Raw genomic sequence first — 15603 nt, forward strand, 5'->3', positions numbered from 1 at the left:
CTTCATATAGTGGGCTGGTGCACTTTTGCTCTACAGAGTTTGCACCACTGAGCTCTGTAGCTCCTTCAGAGTCGCTGGTCTGTCAGTGGTTTCCCTCAGACAACATCTTGCTCGGATGATGAATTTTGATGGGTGATGATTGCCTGGGTTTGATGCAGCTTCCACCTCATTACTGGCCTGACAGTGTTCACTCAGAGATCCATTCAGCTTGGTTTCATTTTTATACCATTTTCCTGCATTAACTAACTCCTGTAGAATGTTTTTAGTCCTAAATATTGCTCATCCTGAAAAACAGCAATCAGGCATAACATTCTGACCACCTCCTTGTTTCTACACTCACTGTCCATTTTATCAGCTCCACTTACTGTATAGGAGCACTTTATAGTTCTACAGTTGCAGACTGTTTCTATGATACTTTGTTAGCCCCCCTTTTACTCTGTTCTTCAGTGGTCAGGACCCCCATGGACCCTTCACAGAGCAGGCACTATTTGGGTGGTGGATCATTCTCAGCACTGCAGTAACACTGACGTGGTGGTGGTGTGTTAGTGTGTGTTGTGCTAGTCTGAGTGGATCAGTCACAGCAGTGCTGGTGGAGTTTTTAAACACCTCAGTGTCACTGCTGGACTGAGAATAGTCCACCAACCAAAAATATCCAGCCAACAGCGTCCTGTGACCACTGATGAAGGACTAGAGGATGACCAGCACAAACTGCAGCAGCAGATGAGCTATCGTCTCTGACTTTACATCTACAAGGTGGACTGACAAGGTAGGAGTGTCTAACAGAGTGGACAGTGAGTGGACACAGTGTTTAAAACCTCCAGCAGCACTGCTGAGCCTGATCCACTCTTACCAGCACAACACACACTAACACACCACGTCAGTGTTACTGCAGGGCTGAGAATGATCCACCACACAAATAATACCTACTCTGTGAGGGTCCATGGGGGTCTTGACCACTGAAGAACAGGGTAAAAGGGGGTAACAGAGTATCAGAGAAACAGATGGACTACAGTCTGTAACTGTAGAACTACAAAGTGCAAAGTAAGTGGAGCTGATAAAATGGACAGTGAGTGTCTGAGTGTCTGATTGGTTTATGTACTCTCAGTGGACACTCTGTCAGGTCCAACTACCACTTTATAGCCCATCTGCTTATATTTAGGTGGTGGATCAATCTCAGCACAGCGGTGATTATGACACTGACATTGCAAAGCAGTGTGAGTTCTGATGGCACAAGTATATCAGGAACAGAGGCGTTTCTGGAGTTTTAAAGCATCTTAATTTTAACCCACAGTCATCATCCAGCAGTAAGCAAGCCACGTTTATTTATACAGCATATTTCATAGACAAAGACAATTCAGTGTGCTTTATGTAAAGCAAAAGGACCATGTAATGGAAAAATAGACAAAGTGCTTAAGAGTGAAAAATCTTTAAAAAATAATAATTAAAAAGAAGTACAAAGTGCGTAATGTAGAATAAAAACATATAAGAGAATTAAAACAAAAGATTTGTGTTATTAAAAAGAGCTTGTTAAAGGTAAAGTGCAGTAAGAATAGAGTGCAATCAGCTCAATCAAAAGAGAAATGGTTTTAACCAGGATTAAACATTTCTACATTTGAGGCACATCTAAGTTCTTCTGGGAGTTTGTTCCAGTTGTATGCAGGATAACTGTTAAATGCTGCTTCGTGATGTTTAGTCTGGACTCTGAGCTCTACTAGCTGACCTGTGTCCAGGGATCCAAGAGACCTGCTTGGTTTATATTGTTTAAACATATCAGAGATGCAATCTGGGCCTAAACTGTTCAGTGATTTATAGACTAGTAGCAGCACTTTCAGATCCATTCTGTAAGCCAGTGTAAAGATTTTAGATTAGATTAATGTGCTCTGCTCACTTAGTTCTGGTTAAAGCTCTAGCAGCTGCATTCTGAATGAGCTGTGTCTGTGTAAAGGTTTTTTTGGGAAGCCAAGTTAAGAGACTATTACAGTAGTCCATCTTGCTGGGGATAAAGGCATGGATGAGCTTCTCTTAGTCTTTTTGGGACACCAAACCCTTCATTCTGGTTTTAATTTCAAGATGATCGAAGGTTGTTTTGGTGATTTGCTTTGTTAAGGTCATGTGAAGGTCAGATCTGAGTCTGTTAGAACTGCAAGATTTTGAACTTTGTCTTTGCTTTTTAGAGCCAGAGAATCGAGGTGTCCACTAATACTAACTCTCTTCTCTAATACTAGCTTCTAATAATCTCTTCTTTTTTCTTATTTAATTGAAGGAAGTTTTGGCTCATCCAGTTATTTATACGCTCCAAACAGTGACACGGTCTACTGGGCTGTAGTCATTTGGTGATTTGTATATCAAATGCATAACTATGGAAATCAGCACCATTGTCCTGTCTAATTTGGCCCAAGGGCAGAACAGAAGAGGTCAGAGAACTGAACCATGAGGGACTCCGCATGTCATAGCTGCCCTATCAGATTCATAACTGCCAATGGTAACATAATGACTCCGGCCTTCTAAACAAGACCTGACCAAATGAAGGACTGTTTTGGAAAGTTCTACCCAATTTTCCAACCTGTAAAGCAGTATTTTATGATCGACAGCACTGAGATCTGGTGAAATCAGAACTGATATTTTACCTGAATCAGTATCCAGCTGTATATCATTTAACAATTTCATAAGAGCAGTTTCAGTACTGTGTTGAGGTCGGAAGCCTGATTATTTGCCAAGAGAACTACTCAAGTTCAAAAAATTGCAAGACGATTAAAAACAAATGTTCTGAGCTATAAAAGGCAGATTTAAGACAAGTCTGTAGGCACGTATGGCACAAAACATTTCGTTTAAGGCATGTAATATAGTTGAGCTTGGCTACATTTACAGTGATTTGATTGGATTGTGGTTCACGTTGCAGGACACACTTTAAAGTCTAAATTAGACTTCATTATTTATAGAGTAATTTCAAGGATATATGCATTGTGGCATTTCCACTCTTTAAATTCATTCAGACTATGTGGGTGTTTAGACAGATAAGACCATAGATGGCAACAAAGTTACTCTGAAGATAAGCGTTGGAACAACTTTCACCACAGTGGTCTCAAACCTTCACCAACACAAACCCTCAGTGAGCTGCTGTGGAGAAAAAACTCGTTCTCTCTTGATTTCTCAGATTGTTGGTTACCGCACATCTTTTGTGCGGTGCATGAAAACAGATGTTCTGTTAACTACTGTAAAAGCCTGAGACAAATGCCTTTCAAGCTTTACTAGCACTATAAAGACGTAAATTACATTGGCGTTGCTCTGTGCCGAGTCAGAGTGCTACCAAATGTGGTTTATTCTATATAGGTCAGAATGTATGAGGGTCTGTTACAGAAACTGAATGTGGCTTTCTATGGTGAATGGAAATATGTTTGAATGCATGCACTCCTCTAACTGGCTTTTTGTGGTTCCAGTTCCTGTATACCTCCTGTGTTTATGGGCTCTCATGGGCACATACTAGCCTGATGTTCAGAGAACAGTGAACACTTCAACAAGACATTTACAGAAAACGAGAGGCAGAGGTTACTGGTCAGGCTGAGCAACCCACATGAGCACCCCCCCTTATGTGAAAGCTTCACATACATGCCCCACTCACCCTCCTCATGAGACTGGTGCCTGCACAAGCTTATCTAGAACGATTCATAGAACGAGTCTTAGACATTGACCTGCATCATGCTATTCTGAGATATTCAGACTAATATGTCATCATTAAAGGCTTCTTATAGTAGGCATTGATTTTCATGGCTTCTGATGGCAGTCCTTAACACTTCTGTTTAATGACAGGCTCTTTTCTTTATTCAGTGCCCTCTATTGTACATTCACTGTCAAATCTTTATTCTTTACTCATATTACTCTTGTTGTGTTATGGTTTTGTTATCTGGGTTGAACAGAGGAGGATGGGCTCCCCTTTGGAGTCTTGGTTTCTTTCAAGGTTTCTTCCTCTTAGATAGGTCTTGTCTAAACTAATGTATATGCTTGTTTAAAGAACTAAAAAATAAATGGCTGTATATTTCAGCAAAAATGGGGATAGAATCTTTTTTGGGGGTCTGTGTAGAACTATTGGTTAAGAGTGTTGCACATTTCCAGTACTTTCTCTTAAGCCAAAGTCCTAATATAAGTGACATTTGGTCTTTAACAGTCCAAACTGTAATAGTAAATTCAGAAATAAAAATTATGAATCATTTAATAAAGTGCTGTATCAAGAGTCTTGAATGTAAATATCAGAAATAATTAAACCTACACAGAGGAGACATTAGATGTTCTTTTAATAGACATTAACCATGATTTATGGTATTATGTGAAGCAGGCAGGCTCAGATCATGTTAGGGCTTTTATGGGTATGTGTACATGGGGGGCCCCCACATGCAAGTATGAGAAAAATCTAAACAGCTGTTCAGATTCACAGTGGGAACATTTGTAGTGAAATATTTTTCTTCCAGACAACCACTTCCAAAGCCAAACACAAAATATTAGCCACCCAAGTTAATAAGGCCTGCGCATAAAGTCACCAGAGTTACAAAATAAATGAGGAAAAAAGACCATTTTCTATGCCAACCGCATGCTTCAGTTTAGGATGCTTGACATTTTGGGCTTTGGGTTTGTTGCTTTTTTCCATCTTTACTGCTAGTTTCTTTTCATTTGTCGTCTGCATAAATGCTTTCTTGTCTCATATTCTACAGAGAAATGTTGCATTAGTTGTTGAGTTTATGCTAATCTGTGCTCTCACTAATGGGTAAGTAATCTTGCTAAATGATTGGAAAAAAACGATGCATTTATAGTGGTGTCCAACGCTGCGGTTAGTTACCACTGTGGTGCTGCATAACCCTCATGTAGCCTGCTGAGATACTGTAAATGGATGCCAGACAGGGGCCCACTAAATATTTGTGCCCAAGGGCCAAAAACCTGACGGCCTGGCATGATAGTTGGGTTCTTAAACTCAGAAAACTAAAACATAATGCACTACAATTTATTTTGAGTCAAGCTGGAGTAACACTGATGCCTCCCAAGGAGGGGTTTGAGAAACACTGCTCTAGAGTTTGGACAAGAAGGCTCATACAGTGCGTTCACTGTCCTGCCTTCTTGCTTATTCTGCTGATGAATCATATTGGTTGATTCTACAATCTTTATATAGATCAATCTGTCTGGATGTGGTTTATTATGGTATAGGAAGTTAGCAGAGAAAAGAGAACAGGACTTGCCCCATGTACCATGATTAGCAGCAGTTATGGTGCAACAGCTCTTGTTATCAAAATATTATGGCATGGTTGAAAATAAGGGCTGGGCCACTTTTTCCATCCTGATATATAAGGTGACCTAACTGACCCTGGTCAGACTGTATACATGATGTGAAACCCATTCAATTTCAAACTTCAAATGCACAGTTAATTGGTTTAAGTAATTAGTTGATCAGTTAAATAATTCCTTGGAGTACAGTTGTATTGCTGAAGACCTCTCGAGGACCTTCATCACCTGCCTTTTCCTCAGAATAACAGCATCCACACTTCCTGAGGATGTCTGTCTGCCCTGCTAGATTTTCACCTTCTTAGGATAGACTGTGGAAAAGAACAGTGCATTGCTAAAAGCAGTAGTAGCAGCCATGTTGATGCCTGATTTTTCTCTCTGCTTTTATTCATTCGTATAGATCATCGTTTACGATAGTGCCAGAAACCACATAAATAAGATTACTCAATGACTTCATGTGGTCTGAGGCGAGTGTGTGATGATTTAGACAGACAGTTTGCACAATACTGACTGTAAAAGCGAATGTATTTGCACCACTGCTAAACATTTTATGTTCTAATTGTACTAATTTGGACCACCTTGTATGAATCATTTAAATGCTTTTAAAGCCATATTATTTGAGGAATAGCACTGATGCTGGGCCCACTCTTACTCCAAGCTGTTACTTGTTGTATGTTAAAGCATTAAAAATGTAAAAAAACAACAACAACAAAAAAAAAACAGTCTTGTGAAGGACTTTGCAGTTTAATATGTTGGCTGTGAATAGAAAGTCATGATACTGGACGTGTCTGGAAGCTATGTGGTGGTATGTAGGATTGGTCCGCAGATCAGAGCCGTACCGTCCTGCCGATGGCAGCAGAGTGTATTAATAAGGAATTCTAAAACAAGCCAATTCAGGCTTTTCACTAATATTTAGTAAACTATTTTGCCCGGTCTCATGCATTTTCAGGCAAGTGCATCTTATCCAGTTTAACAACCTTTCAAACTCAGTTCATTTTTAAAACTTACAGTGTGTATTCGATACATCAAAATGGCCAGACTTGGAAAAGGCCCGTGTAGCTCCAAGTACAGCCTTAAGAACAAAATTGTAAACCTGAACAGCTGATAACCTTCACTGCAGAGAGAGAGAGAGAGAGAGAGAGAGAGAGAGAGAGAGAGAGAGAGAGAGAGAGAGAGAGCGAGAGAGAGAGCGAGCTCTATGTAAATACATGTCATTTGTCTGCAGGTGCGAGTCTGGACTGGCTTGGTGAAAAGCTGCCTTGTGAAACTGGCGAGGTTCTCTTTTCTGATTGAACATGAAGATGAATCTACACACAGAACTGCTCAGACATTGAAACTGGCTGTAATGCTGTGAGCAGAGGTTTGAACTGTGAGGGTTATTTAGTGCATCTCAACACAGTCTCGGCTAAACTGAGCAGCTGTCACTGCAAGCTAACTTAACACCAGCCTGACACGTCTGAGAGGCCACCGCAGAGCTGGGTTTGATCGGGTTCGGACAGACAGTTCAACTCTGGGCCGGACAGAGGATTACTATTATTTAAATGACGTCACCAGAGAGGAGGAGGCCCGCTGTATGGTTCCGCCGCCATTTCTATGAGGAGAAAACAGTGCGCAGGTATCGGTCGATTCTCTTATTCTTTTCTACAGCGTTTCATCTTTTCTTCATCCTCTCCGTTTCACAAGACGCTGCCCAGTAACGTCTGCCTGCCGTAAACAAGCCCTAGCGGTGTGTCCTCTGTTTACTCCTCTCTCTCAGCGGGGTCCCTGCTCTCCTCCCCAGAGACCCTCTGGAATACAAACAGCGGCTCGAGCGCAGAGCTGCAGGGAAATCTTATTAAACTGAATTAGCCGCTTTAATTTAATCCCTCGGCTGACTGCGGCCTCGGTGGGATCCACTAGTAACACCCAGGTGGGGTATTTAAGCAGCCCGAGCAATCGAGTTCAGATAAAGCGATATATCAGCTTTAAAAAAGCGCAGGAAACAAAAAATAAAACATTTACACACGTTTAGTTTTTCCGCTGTTGTCGGAACAAAACCTTGTATCTCCAAAATTGTAAATTTACAGGAGAAGGAAAAAACCTACTTTACTTTTAATGTAAGTCAATGGAACCAGAAACGCCCCCCAACCCCCCCGCCCCCCAAGTCATTTCGAGCTTTGGTCCATTTGGTCTTTTGGTCCATTCATCATGAAATTTACATACAATGTAAAAATCAACAGGCATTTTCACATTCATGTCAAAAACCGAAAAACATCAAAAGTGGAGAATAAAGATTTTCTTCCGCCAACTGTGAAATACTTCAACATGTTTGCTCTTTATAGCGTAAAACTCAATAAAAAGACTAGATTCATAAAAAACACACTGTGTGTCTGTTCTGCGCTGCACTGGGCTCTGACCTCACGACTGGAGAACTGGTTTAGGGGTCATTCTCCACTTGACCCTGTCACAAAGGTTGCAGGGCTTAAAAGATGCTTGAAATATTAGGCGCATCTCCAAGAGTCAGTAAGTACACTGTACTGCCAAAAGTATTAGTCACCCATCCAAATCATTGAATTCAGGTGTTCCAATCACTTCCATGGCCACAGGTGTATAAAACCAAGGCCCTAGGCCTGCAGACGGCTTCTACAAACATCAGTGAAAGAATGGGTCGCTCTCAGGAGCTCAGTGAATTCCAGCGTGGCACCATGATCGGACGCCACCTGTGCAACAAGTTTCTTCACTACTAAATATTCCACAGTCAACTGTCAGTGGTATTATAACAAAGTGGAAGAGACTGGGAACGACCAAGAGATTTTGGACAATTTCATGCTCCCAACTTTGTGGGAACAGTTTGGGGACGGCCCCTTCCTGTTTCAACATGACTGCGCACCAGTGCACAAAGCAGGTCCATAAAGACATGGATGAGCGCGTTTGGTGTGGAAGAACTTGACTGGCCTGCATAGAGTCCTGACCTCAACTCAATAGAACACCTTTGGGATGAATTAGAGCGGAGACTGTGAGCCAGGCCTTCTCGTCCAACATCAGTGTCTGACCTCACAAATGCGCTTCTGGAAGAGTGGTCAGAAATTCCCATAAACACTCCTAACTCTTGTGGAAAGCCTTCCCAGAAGAGTTGAAGCTGTTATAGCTGCAAAGGGTGGGCCGACATTGCATTAAACCTTATGGATTAAGAACGGGATGTCACTCAAGTTGATATGCATGTGAAGGCAGACGGGCGAATACTTTTGGCAATCTAGTGTACATACACAATTGACCTAAGATAAAATAACAATTTCCCTTATGATTTTTTTTATTTTTCATTTTTTATCCTGTTTCATAGTCACTAAACATCTGTAACTCCTCACAAAACCAATTTTCAACAGAAGAGAAAATATTTTTAACATCAAACAATATTTTTAAAAGGTTAACTTAGGAACTGCATGTTTACTTACTCATGTTTACTTTTGATATCATTAACGTTACTCTACGTTAAACAAATGTAGTTCATTTTAAAAATCTGTCACAAAGATTTTGGTCACTGGTGTTAGCAGGACTCCTGTACTACATTTTAACATAGTATTTCCAGCTCTATTAAACTGCTTCATTGGCTCAAAGCTCATCAGAGAGGAAGCATCTCAGTGCATGAGAAGGTGAGTCTATATTTGCTCATTATGTTTCATCATATTTTATTAATGATCTTGTTCACCGCAGTCACAGTGTTACACCATATTCATGTAACACCGGTGACTAATGTTAATGTCATGAATGATCAGATCACCTGAAAAACTAGTAAACGCAACAGTTTCATCTTTATCAATATTTCAGTCGGTTAGTTATTTTGTCATTTTGCTGCACTGGCTGGATATGACCAACCAGAGGCAGAGGTCATATAGGGACAGTTTAAAATCAAATTTGTTACAAAACATGTTCTGTGCAGGATACTAAATACATAAAACATCTATTTTTACTGGGAAACAGATCATATTTGGGTTCCAGTATACTGGACATTTGGACTTAAGTGCTACAAATGCAAGAGACCTTGAAAAATTAACGTTTATAACGTTTCACCAAAATAACATAAAGCGCAAAACACAAAGCAAGCATTGAACTTTTTCTTTGTTTACTGTATGTACAGTTGCATATCTGTATCAAGAGAGTCCTACTTGAAATGTTAGAATAATTGATTTCTGCAGTTTTTTATGTCAGTAGTTCAGTTTCAGTGTTTATTGTACAACAGTTTAATAATTTGTTTTATAACAGTATATGGAGGCACAGTAAAATATATAAAAGGCATCTATATGTTTGCATATATATGAAGAAGCTTTAGTAACATGAATTTCTTGAATAAATACAGTCACTTGAACTTTAAATGGATACATTTATGACAAAACCAGTGCCTCGTTACAGGGAAACCAGTGACAAACTGAAGAAAACACTGCGTTTCACATTAAAACATGTTTAGAGTTAAGCTCTCCATTTTGCATATTCAATAATAGGAGATGTTAATGGATGAAAGAAAATGATTTTTGGAAAGTGTACCCACCTGAACTCCACTCAAAATAGACAATAATGATAATCAGAATATTGAACTAACGTTTATCCACTGTTCCACTGGAACACACAGCAGCAGGTGAAGGTGAAAAAGAAAGAAGTCCAGAATGGTAAGAGTACGTCTAGATAATCTTCTCATACAGAATACGAATCAATATGAATATGATAATGTTTTTATGTTTTGGTAAAGTGCTCCACTGTGTTGTTGATGACTGTAAGGCAGATGAGCGTAAGTAAAATGAGTTAAATCAACAATAGTAAATCGAGAAAATGAGTCTGATGAACGGCAGTGAGTTCAGTGTTAAATATTAGTGATGTTACCATTGATACTAATTAGACTTTGAAGCACTGCATCAATGCTTGGCTCATTTTCCAAAAACACACAGGGTCAATGACCCAACCATGCGATTGTTTCAAAAGAAGTGAATCCACATGTGTGGATTTTCATGGTTTCAAGCCAATGACAAACATCTATGTTTTGAATTATATTTCATATATGTTTCATATATTCATATAAGCTCATGCACAAGGTTGTGATTTGCTGTAAATATCAGCTGTAAACAACATAACCTACACTACACTGCCAAAGGTATTCGCTCATCTGCCTTCACACGCATATGAACTTGAGTGACATCCCATTCTTAATCCCTAGGGTTTAATATGATGCGGGCCCACCCTTTGCAACTATAACAGCTTCAACTCTTCTGGGAAGGCTTTCCGCAAGATTTAGGAGTTTGCTTATGGGAATGCTTGACCATTCTTCCAGAAGCGCATTTGTGACGTCAGACACTGATGGTGGACGAGAAGGCCTGGCTCACAGTCTCGGCTCTAATTCATCTCAAAGCTGTTCTATCGGGTTGAGGTCAGGACTCTGTGCAGGCCAGTCAAGTTCTTCCACACCAAACTCGCTCATCCATGTCTTTGTGGACCTGCTTTGTGCACTGGTGCGCAGTCATGTTAGAACAGGAAGGGGCCGTCCCCAAACTGTTCCCACAAAGTTGGAAGCATGAAATTGTCCAAAATCTCTTGATGCTGAAGCATTACATTTACATTTACAGCATTTAGCAGACGCTCTTATCCAGAGCGACTTACAAGAAGTGCTTTGTCAATCTAGAGAAAGTATCTTTGCTAGTTACCAATAGCTTAGAGAAAAGACAGTCCTGAGCTCAGATACTGCTAGAAACAAATATGTCACTGCAAACACCAAGAGAAAAAGAAACAGAGTTAAACGCAGAACTCTGTGCCATTCAATGCAATACAATAACAATAAGATGCAATACAATAAATAAAATAAGTGCAGCTTGTAATTCAGTGCTCATTTAAGTGCTCTGTAAAGAGATGAGTCTTCAGTCTGCGTTTGAAGACAGCAAGAGACTCTGCTGTTCGGACAGCCAGTGGGAGTTCATTCCACCACCTGGGTGCCAGTACAGAGAACATTCTCGACGCTCGTCTTCCGTGCACCTTGAAGGATGGCGGGTCAAGCCGAGCTGTACTCGAAGCTCGAAGGGCTCGTGGTACATTTCGAGATTTTACCATTGCCATCAAGTAGGTAGGGGCTGGTCCATTTTTGGCTTTGTAGGCCAGCGTTAGGGTTTTAAATCTGATGCGCGCAGCTACAGGAAGCCAGTGAAGGGAGCGCAGCAATGGGGTGACGTGGCTGAACTTGGGCAGATTGAAGACGAGTTGTGCTGCCGCATTCTGGATGAGTTGCAGAGGCTTGATGGTCTGCATGGGAAGACCAGCCAAGAGCGAGTTGCAGTAGTCAAGCCTTGAGATGACCAGAGACTGCACTAGCACCTGGGTGGCCTCTCGGGTGAGGAAGGGTCGGATCCTCCGGATGTTGTACAGTAGATACCTGCATGACCGAGTCAGGTTCGCGATGTGAGTCGAGAACGATAACTGGCCATCCAGGGTCACACCAAGATTTCTTGCCTCTGCAGATGGAACAATCCGGGAGTTCTCGGATGAGATAGCAAGATCATGAGGACCTGTAGTCGCAGGGATGAATATCAGCTCAGTCTTGCTGGGATTGAGCTTCAGGTGGTGGGCTGCCATCCATGTAGAGATGTCAGACAGGCATGCCGAGATGCGACTGGAAACCTGTGTGTCAGAGGGAGAGAAAGAAAACATTAGTTGAGTGTCATCAGCATAACAGTGGTAAGAGAAGCCATGAGAAGATATTACATCACCAAGAGAGCTAGTGTAAAGAGAAAAGAGAAGAGGACCCAGGACCGAGCCTTGGGGGACGCCAGTGGAGAGCCTGCATGGAGAGGATGTGAACCCTCTTCATGTTACCTGATAAGAGCGATCCTCCAGGTAGGACTTGAACCATTTCCATGCATAACCAGTGATTCCGAGGTTGGTGAGGGTGTCCAGAAGGATCGTATGATTGACTGTGTCAAAAGCTGCTGAGAGATCAAGAAGGATCAGGACAGAAGACAATTTGGCCGATCTTGCAGATTGGAGGTTCTCAGTCACTGCGACGAGGGCAGTTTCTGTAGAGTGTGCTGGTTTGAAGCCAGACTGGTTGGGGTCTTGGAGCTGGTTCTGTGTGAGAAAGAGAGAAAGTTGATTATATACTGCACGTTCAAGAACTTTTGAAAGGAAAGAAAGAAGTGATACCGGTCTGTAGTTGTTGACATCAGAGCTGTCAAGCGTGGGTTTCTTCAAGATGGGGAGTACACTTGCCATCTTGAAAGTTGCTGGAACTTCACCCGACGTCAAAGACTCGTTGATGAGAAATGTGATGAAGGGCAATAGGTCCTCAGAGATTGACTGAAACAAAGCAGATGGGATTGGATCCAGTGGGCATGTGGTTGGGTTACTGGACTTGATCAGTTGAAGGACAGCATCTGTGGAAAGAGAAGAGAAACAGTCTAAGGGATCGAGAATGAGATGATGCGGTCTAGTGGAAGGTGTAGGGACAGAGGGAAAAGACTGGGGGATTCTATCAACCTTCTCCTCAAAGAAGGTGACAAAATCCTCAGGGGTGAGAGAACAGGGTGCAGGGGGAGGAGGAGGGGTGAGAAGGGAGGAGAAAATGTTGAAGAGCTTGCGTGGATCACATGCTGATGCTTCCAGTTTCCCTTTGTAAAATGATGATTTTGCAGCAGTAACTTCAAGTGAGAACTTGGAAAGGAGAGATTGATAGGAGTGAAGCACTAAGAGTTCCTTTCACTGGAACTAAGGGGCCGAGCCCAGCTCCTGAAAAACAACCCCACACCATAATCCCCCCTCCACCAAACTTTACACTTGCAATTTACAATGCAGTCAGACAAGTACCATTCTGGCAACCACCAAACAAGTGACTGACTCTACAGAAAGTTGGTAATCTCTGTACACTTTGCGCCTCAGCACTTGCTGACTCTGCTCTGTCATTTTACGTGGCCGACCACTTCGTAGTTGAGTTGCTGTCGTTCTCAATCATTTCCACTTTGTTATAATACCACTGACAGTTGACTGTGGAATATTTAGTAGCGAGGAAATTTCATGACTGGACTTGGACTATATACAAACCTTTGTGTTTAGTGTATTTAGAAACGAACATAAAATCAGTAGAATATAAAGGTTTGGACTAAAAGAGTGGTTCCCAGCCCAGTCTGCAGGACCACCCCCACCACGGTCTGCCTTTTTGCTCCAGCCCAATTCACAAAACATAGGCATGATGGGAGATATAGGAGCCTGTGGAGGGCTATGGACCAAGCTGGAAATCACTTTTCTAAAACATCCCCCAGGACTGAATAGATTTTATATATATATATATATATATATATACAGTTTAAGGAAAGACCTCACTATAAAACATAATAACCCTCAAGTTTAGTTAATTCTCATAAAACATGTTGTTGGTGGCAAACAAATTGCCTTATTTTTATAAAGCTGTTTGTGTTGAAATACTTCACTTGATCAAAATCTAGTGAACAAGAAAGACCTCCCCCTTGTGGATACATAATGAATAACATGCTATCTGCATTCACATGGAACATTAAGGTGAATTGTGGGTAACCATACTGTGAATCTGCCTGTTAACGTGCTAAACTGAGTTGGGTCTGTTTAGTTCTGAAACAAATGCTTCATGGTTGAGACATAATGGTAGCTGATGACACATTTCATGTTAGTATATATTATATATGTGTATATACATAGTATATATGTGAGTGTATATATATATATATATATATATATATATATATATATATATATATATATATTACAGAATACCGCAGATCATCAGTCACACATTTAACCAGCCTGCACGTCAATGTTCATTTTCCTTATCACTGATCTTCTGATTAGTTCATGGTTGTACTAATTTTCACTCGGTCGTCTCCACCGAATTGTGAAATCTGAAACAACCTCCCAAGAAGCGGTCAGTTCTGACCTCTGGGGTCACAGATAAGGACAGATCTTACTTGTCCTTGATAAAGATTTGAGTGGAGCATTTCTTTAACATTTGTTTAAGAGCATCTTAAACCAGGAGCACTTAAGTAAAAGATGACAATGCCTGTTGGTCAGAACATCACATGTGGCTGAGATGAGCTTTTTGGTAAGAGTATGTTAGGTTTGTACAGCAGCCGTGGTGGCGTCCTTGAGAAAGTAACGGCCTTGTATCCAAAAGGTCATAGGTTCAAATCCTGCTCAAGGAGAAGCTTTTTGTTCGTAGTTACTCTCAGGCTGGGATTTAAGAGATAAATGTCAAAAAAATACAACAAACAGTTGTGAGATCCTGTGGCTCGCTGGTAGAAGCTATGCGCCGTGGTTGGGGGTTGTCGGTTCTAATCCCGATCAGGAGATCCACGTCACAGTAGTGGTTGTCAGTTGAAGTCACCTTCCGAGGAGGTCCTGGACGGAGCCTCGAGGTGCGCTGGCAGCGGAGGAAGGCCAGAGGTGATACCTGAGAAGGGGGGGGAAATAACCCGGGCTGCCCCCCCGGGCCTCCAGGAGGAAGACGACAGGGGGTTATGGAGTCTGAAAGAAGAAAAACTTAGGTTTTAAATATGGAGGTGTATATTTAAAACCTATCACCCACATTCTGAGCGGCTTCTTGGAGGAAGACCGCTGCTGTTCTTCTCCACTTCTGGATCTCACCTCACTCCCTCTACAACCTTCTCCATCACCCACCACAAGCAAGGCAGAACCCAGACTGGATTTGAACCAGCAACCTCCTGGATGTGAGGCAAGGCTTTTCCCACAAAGCCACTAAGGTTCACACTCATCACTCTTTTTTTTGGGGGTTTATCTTGAAGAGTGAAAGGGTGCCGCATGACCCCACCTAACATACTCTTACCAAAAAGCTCATCTCAGCCACATGTGATGTTCTAAACAGTCATCCTTTACTCAAGTGCTCCTGGTTTAGGATGCTCTCTAAACTAACTGCTTCTGGGAAGTTTGGAACATAAGCCGGTTTAATGTGACTGCCAACCTGTGGATTCAGGTGGTGCACCATCAGCGAGGTAGCATGTGATCAGTTTATTAGTACAGACCAGTCCAGGGCATTAACTATTTGTGCAAACTGGATAACACCCGGCTGTACATGGCGGGATTGGAAGTAGTTTCTCAAATGCCTGAGGCTTTTACTGACATTCCTGTCTCCTGGACACTGTTGGAATACACGAAAGCTTCAATCGTTGTCCACCAAATCAAATGTTTTCAAAAGCAAACAGAAAGGTGGTCTTCCTGCTGCAGGAGTCTGTTCTGTATTTCAATTTTGGTGCACACAAACAGTGCATGATCAGTAACTTCTGTACTTACGTTCTGAGACAGGAAAGAGCAGAAGAGCATTCATACTTTGTGACTGAAAGGTTAGAA

General features: G+C 41.7%; 2 protein-coding genes across 2 annotated transcripts in view; one reads left to right on the plus strand and one right to left on the minus strand.

The window, feature by feature from the left end:
• The window catches only part of LOC108414733 (SLAM family member 9-like), an 18407-nt gene extending 11127 nt beyond the window's left edge, over positions 1–7280 (plus strand). The window contains exon 7 of the mRNA XM_037533038.1: positions 6491–7280. Within this exon, the coding sequence (XP_037388935.1) occupies positions 6491–6619 (129 nt within the window). The 3' untranslated portion in view covers positions 6620–7280. The remainder of the gene's footprint in view (positions 1–6490) is intronic.
• LOC119262025 lies at positions 7018–15059 on the minus strand. Its single transcript, XM_037532808.1, has 6 exons — positions 14884–15059; positions 14624–14763; positions 12418–12956; positions 12091–12342; positions 11865–11895; positions 7018–7160 (listed from the first exon to the last, which is right to left on the minus strand). Exons 1-6 carry the CDS (start codon positions 15057–15059, stop codon positions 7018–7020), a joined length of 1281 nt encoding a protein of 426 aa, XP_037388705.1.
• Between the last annotated feature and the right edge of the window lie 544 nt (positions 15060–15603).

Source organism: Pygocentrus nattereri, chromosome 22, assembly GCF_015220715.1.
Source record: "Pygocentrus nattereri isolate fPygNat1 chromosome 22, fPygNat1.pri, whole genome shotgun sequence".
In the NCBI taxonomy this organism is placed as follows: domain Eukaryota; kingdom Metazoa; phylum Chordata; class Actinopteri; order Characiformes; family Serrasalmidae; genus Pygocentrus; species Pygocentrus nattereri.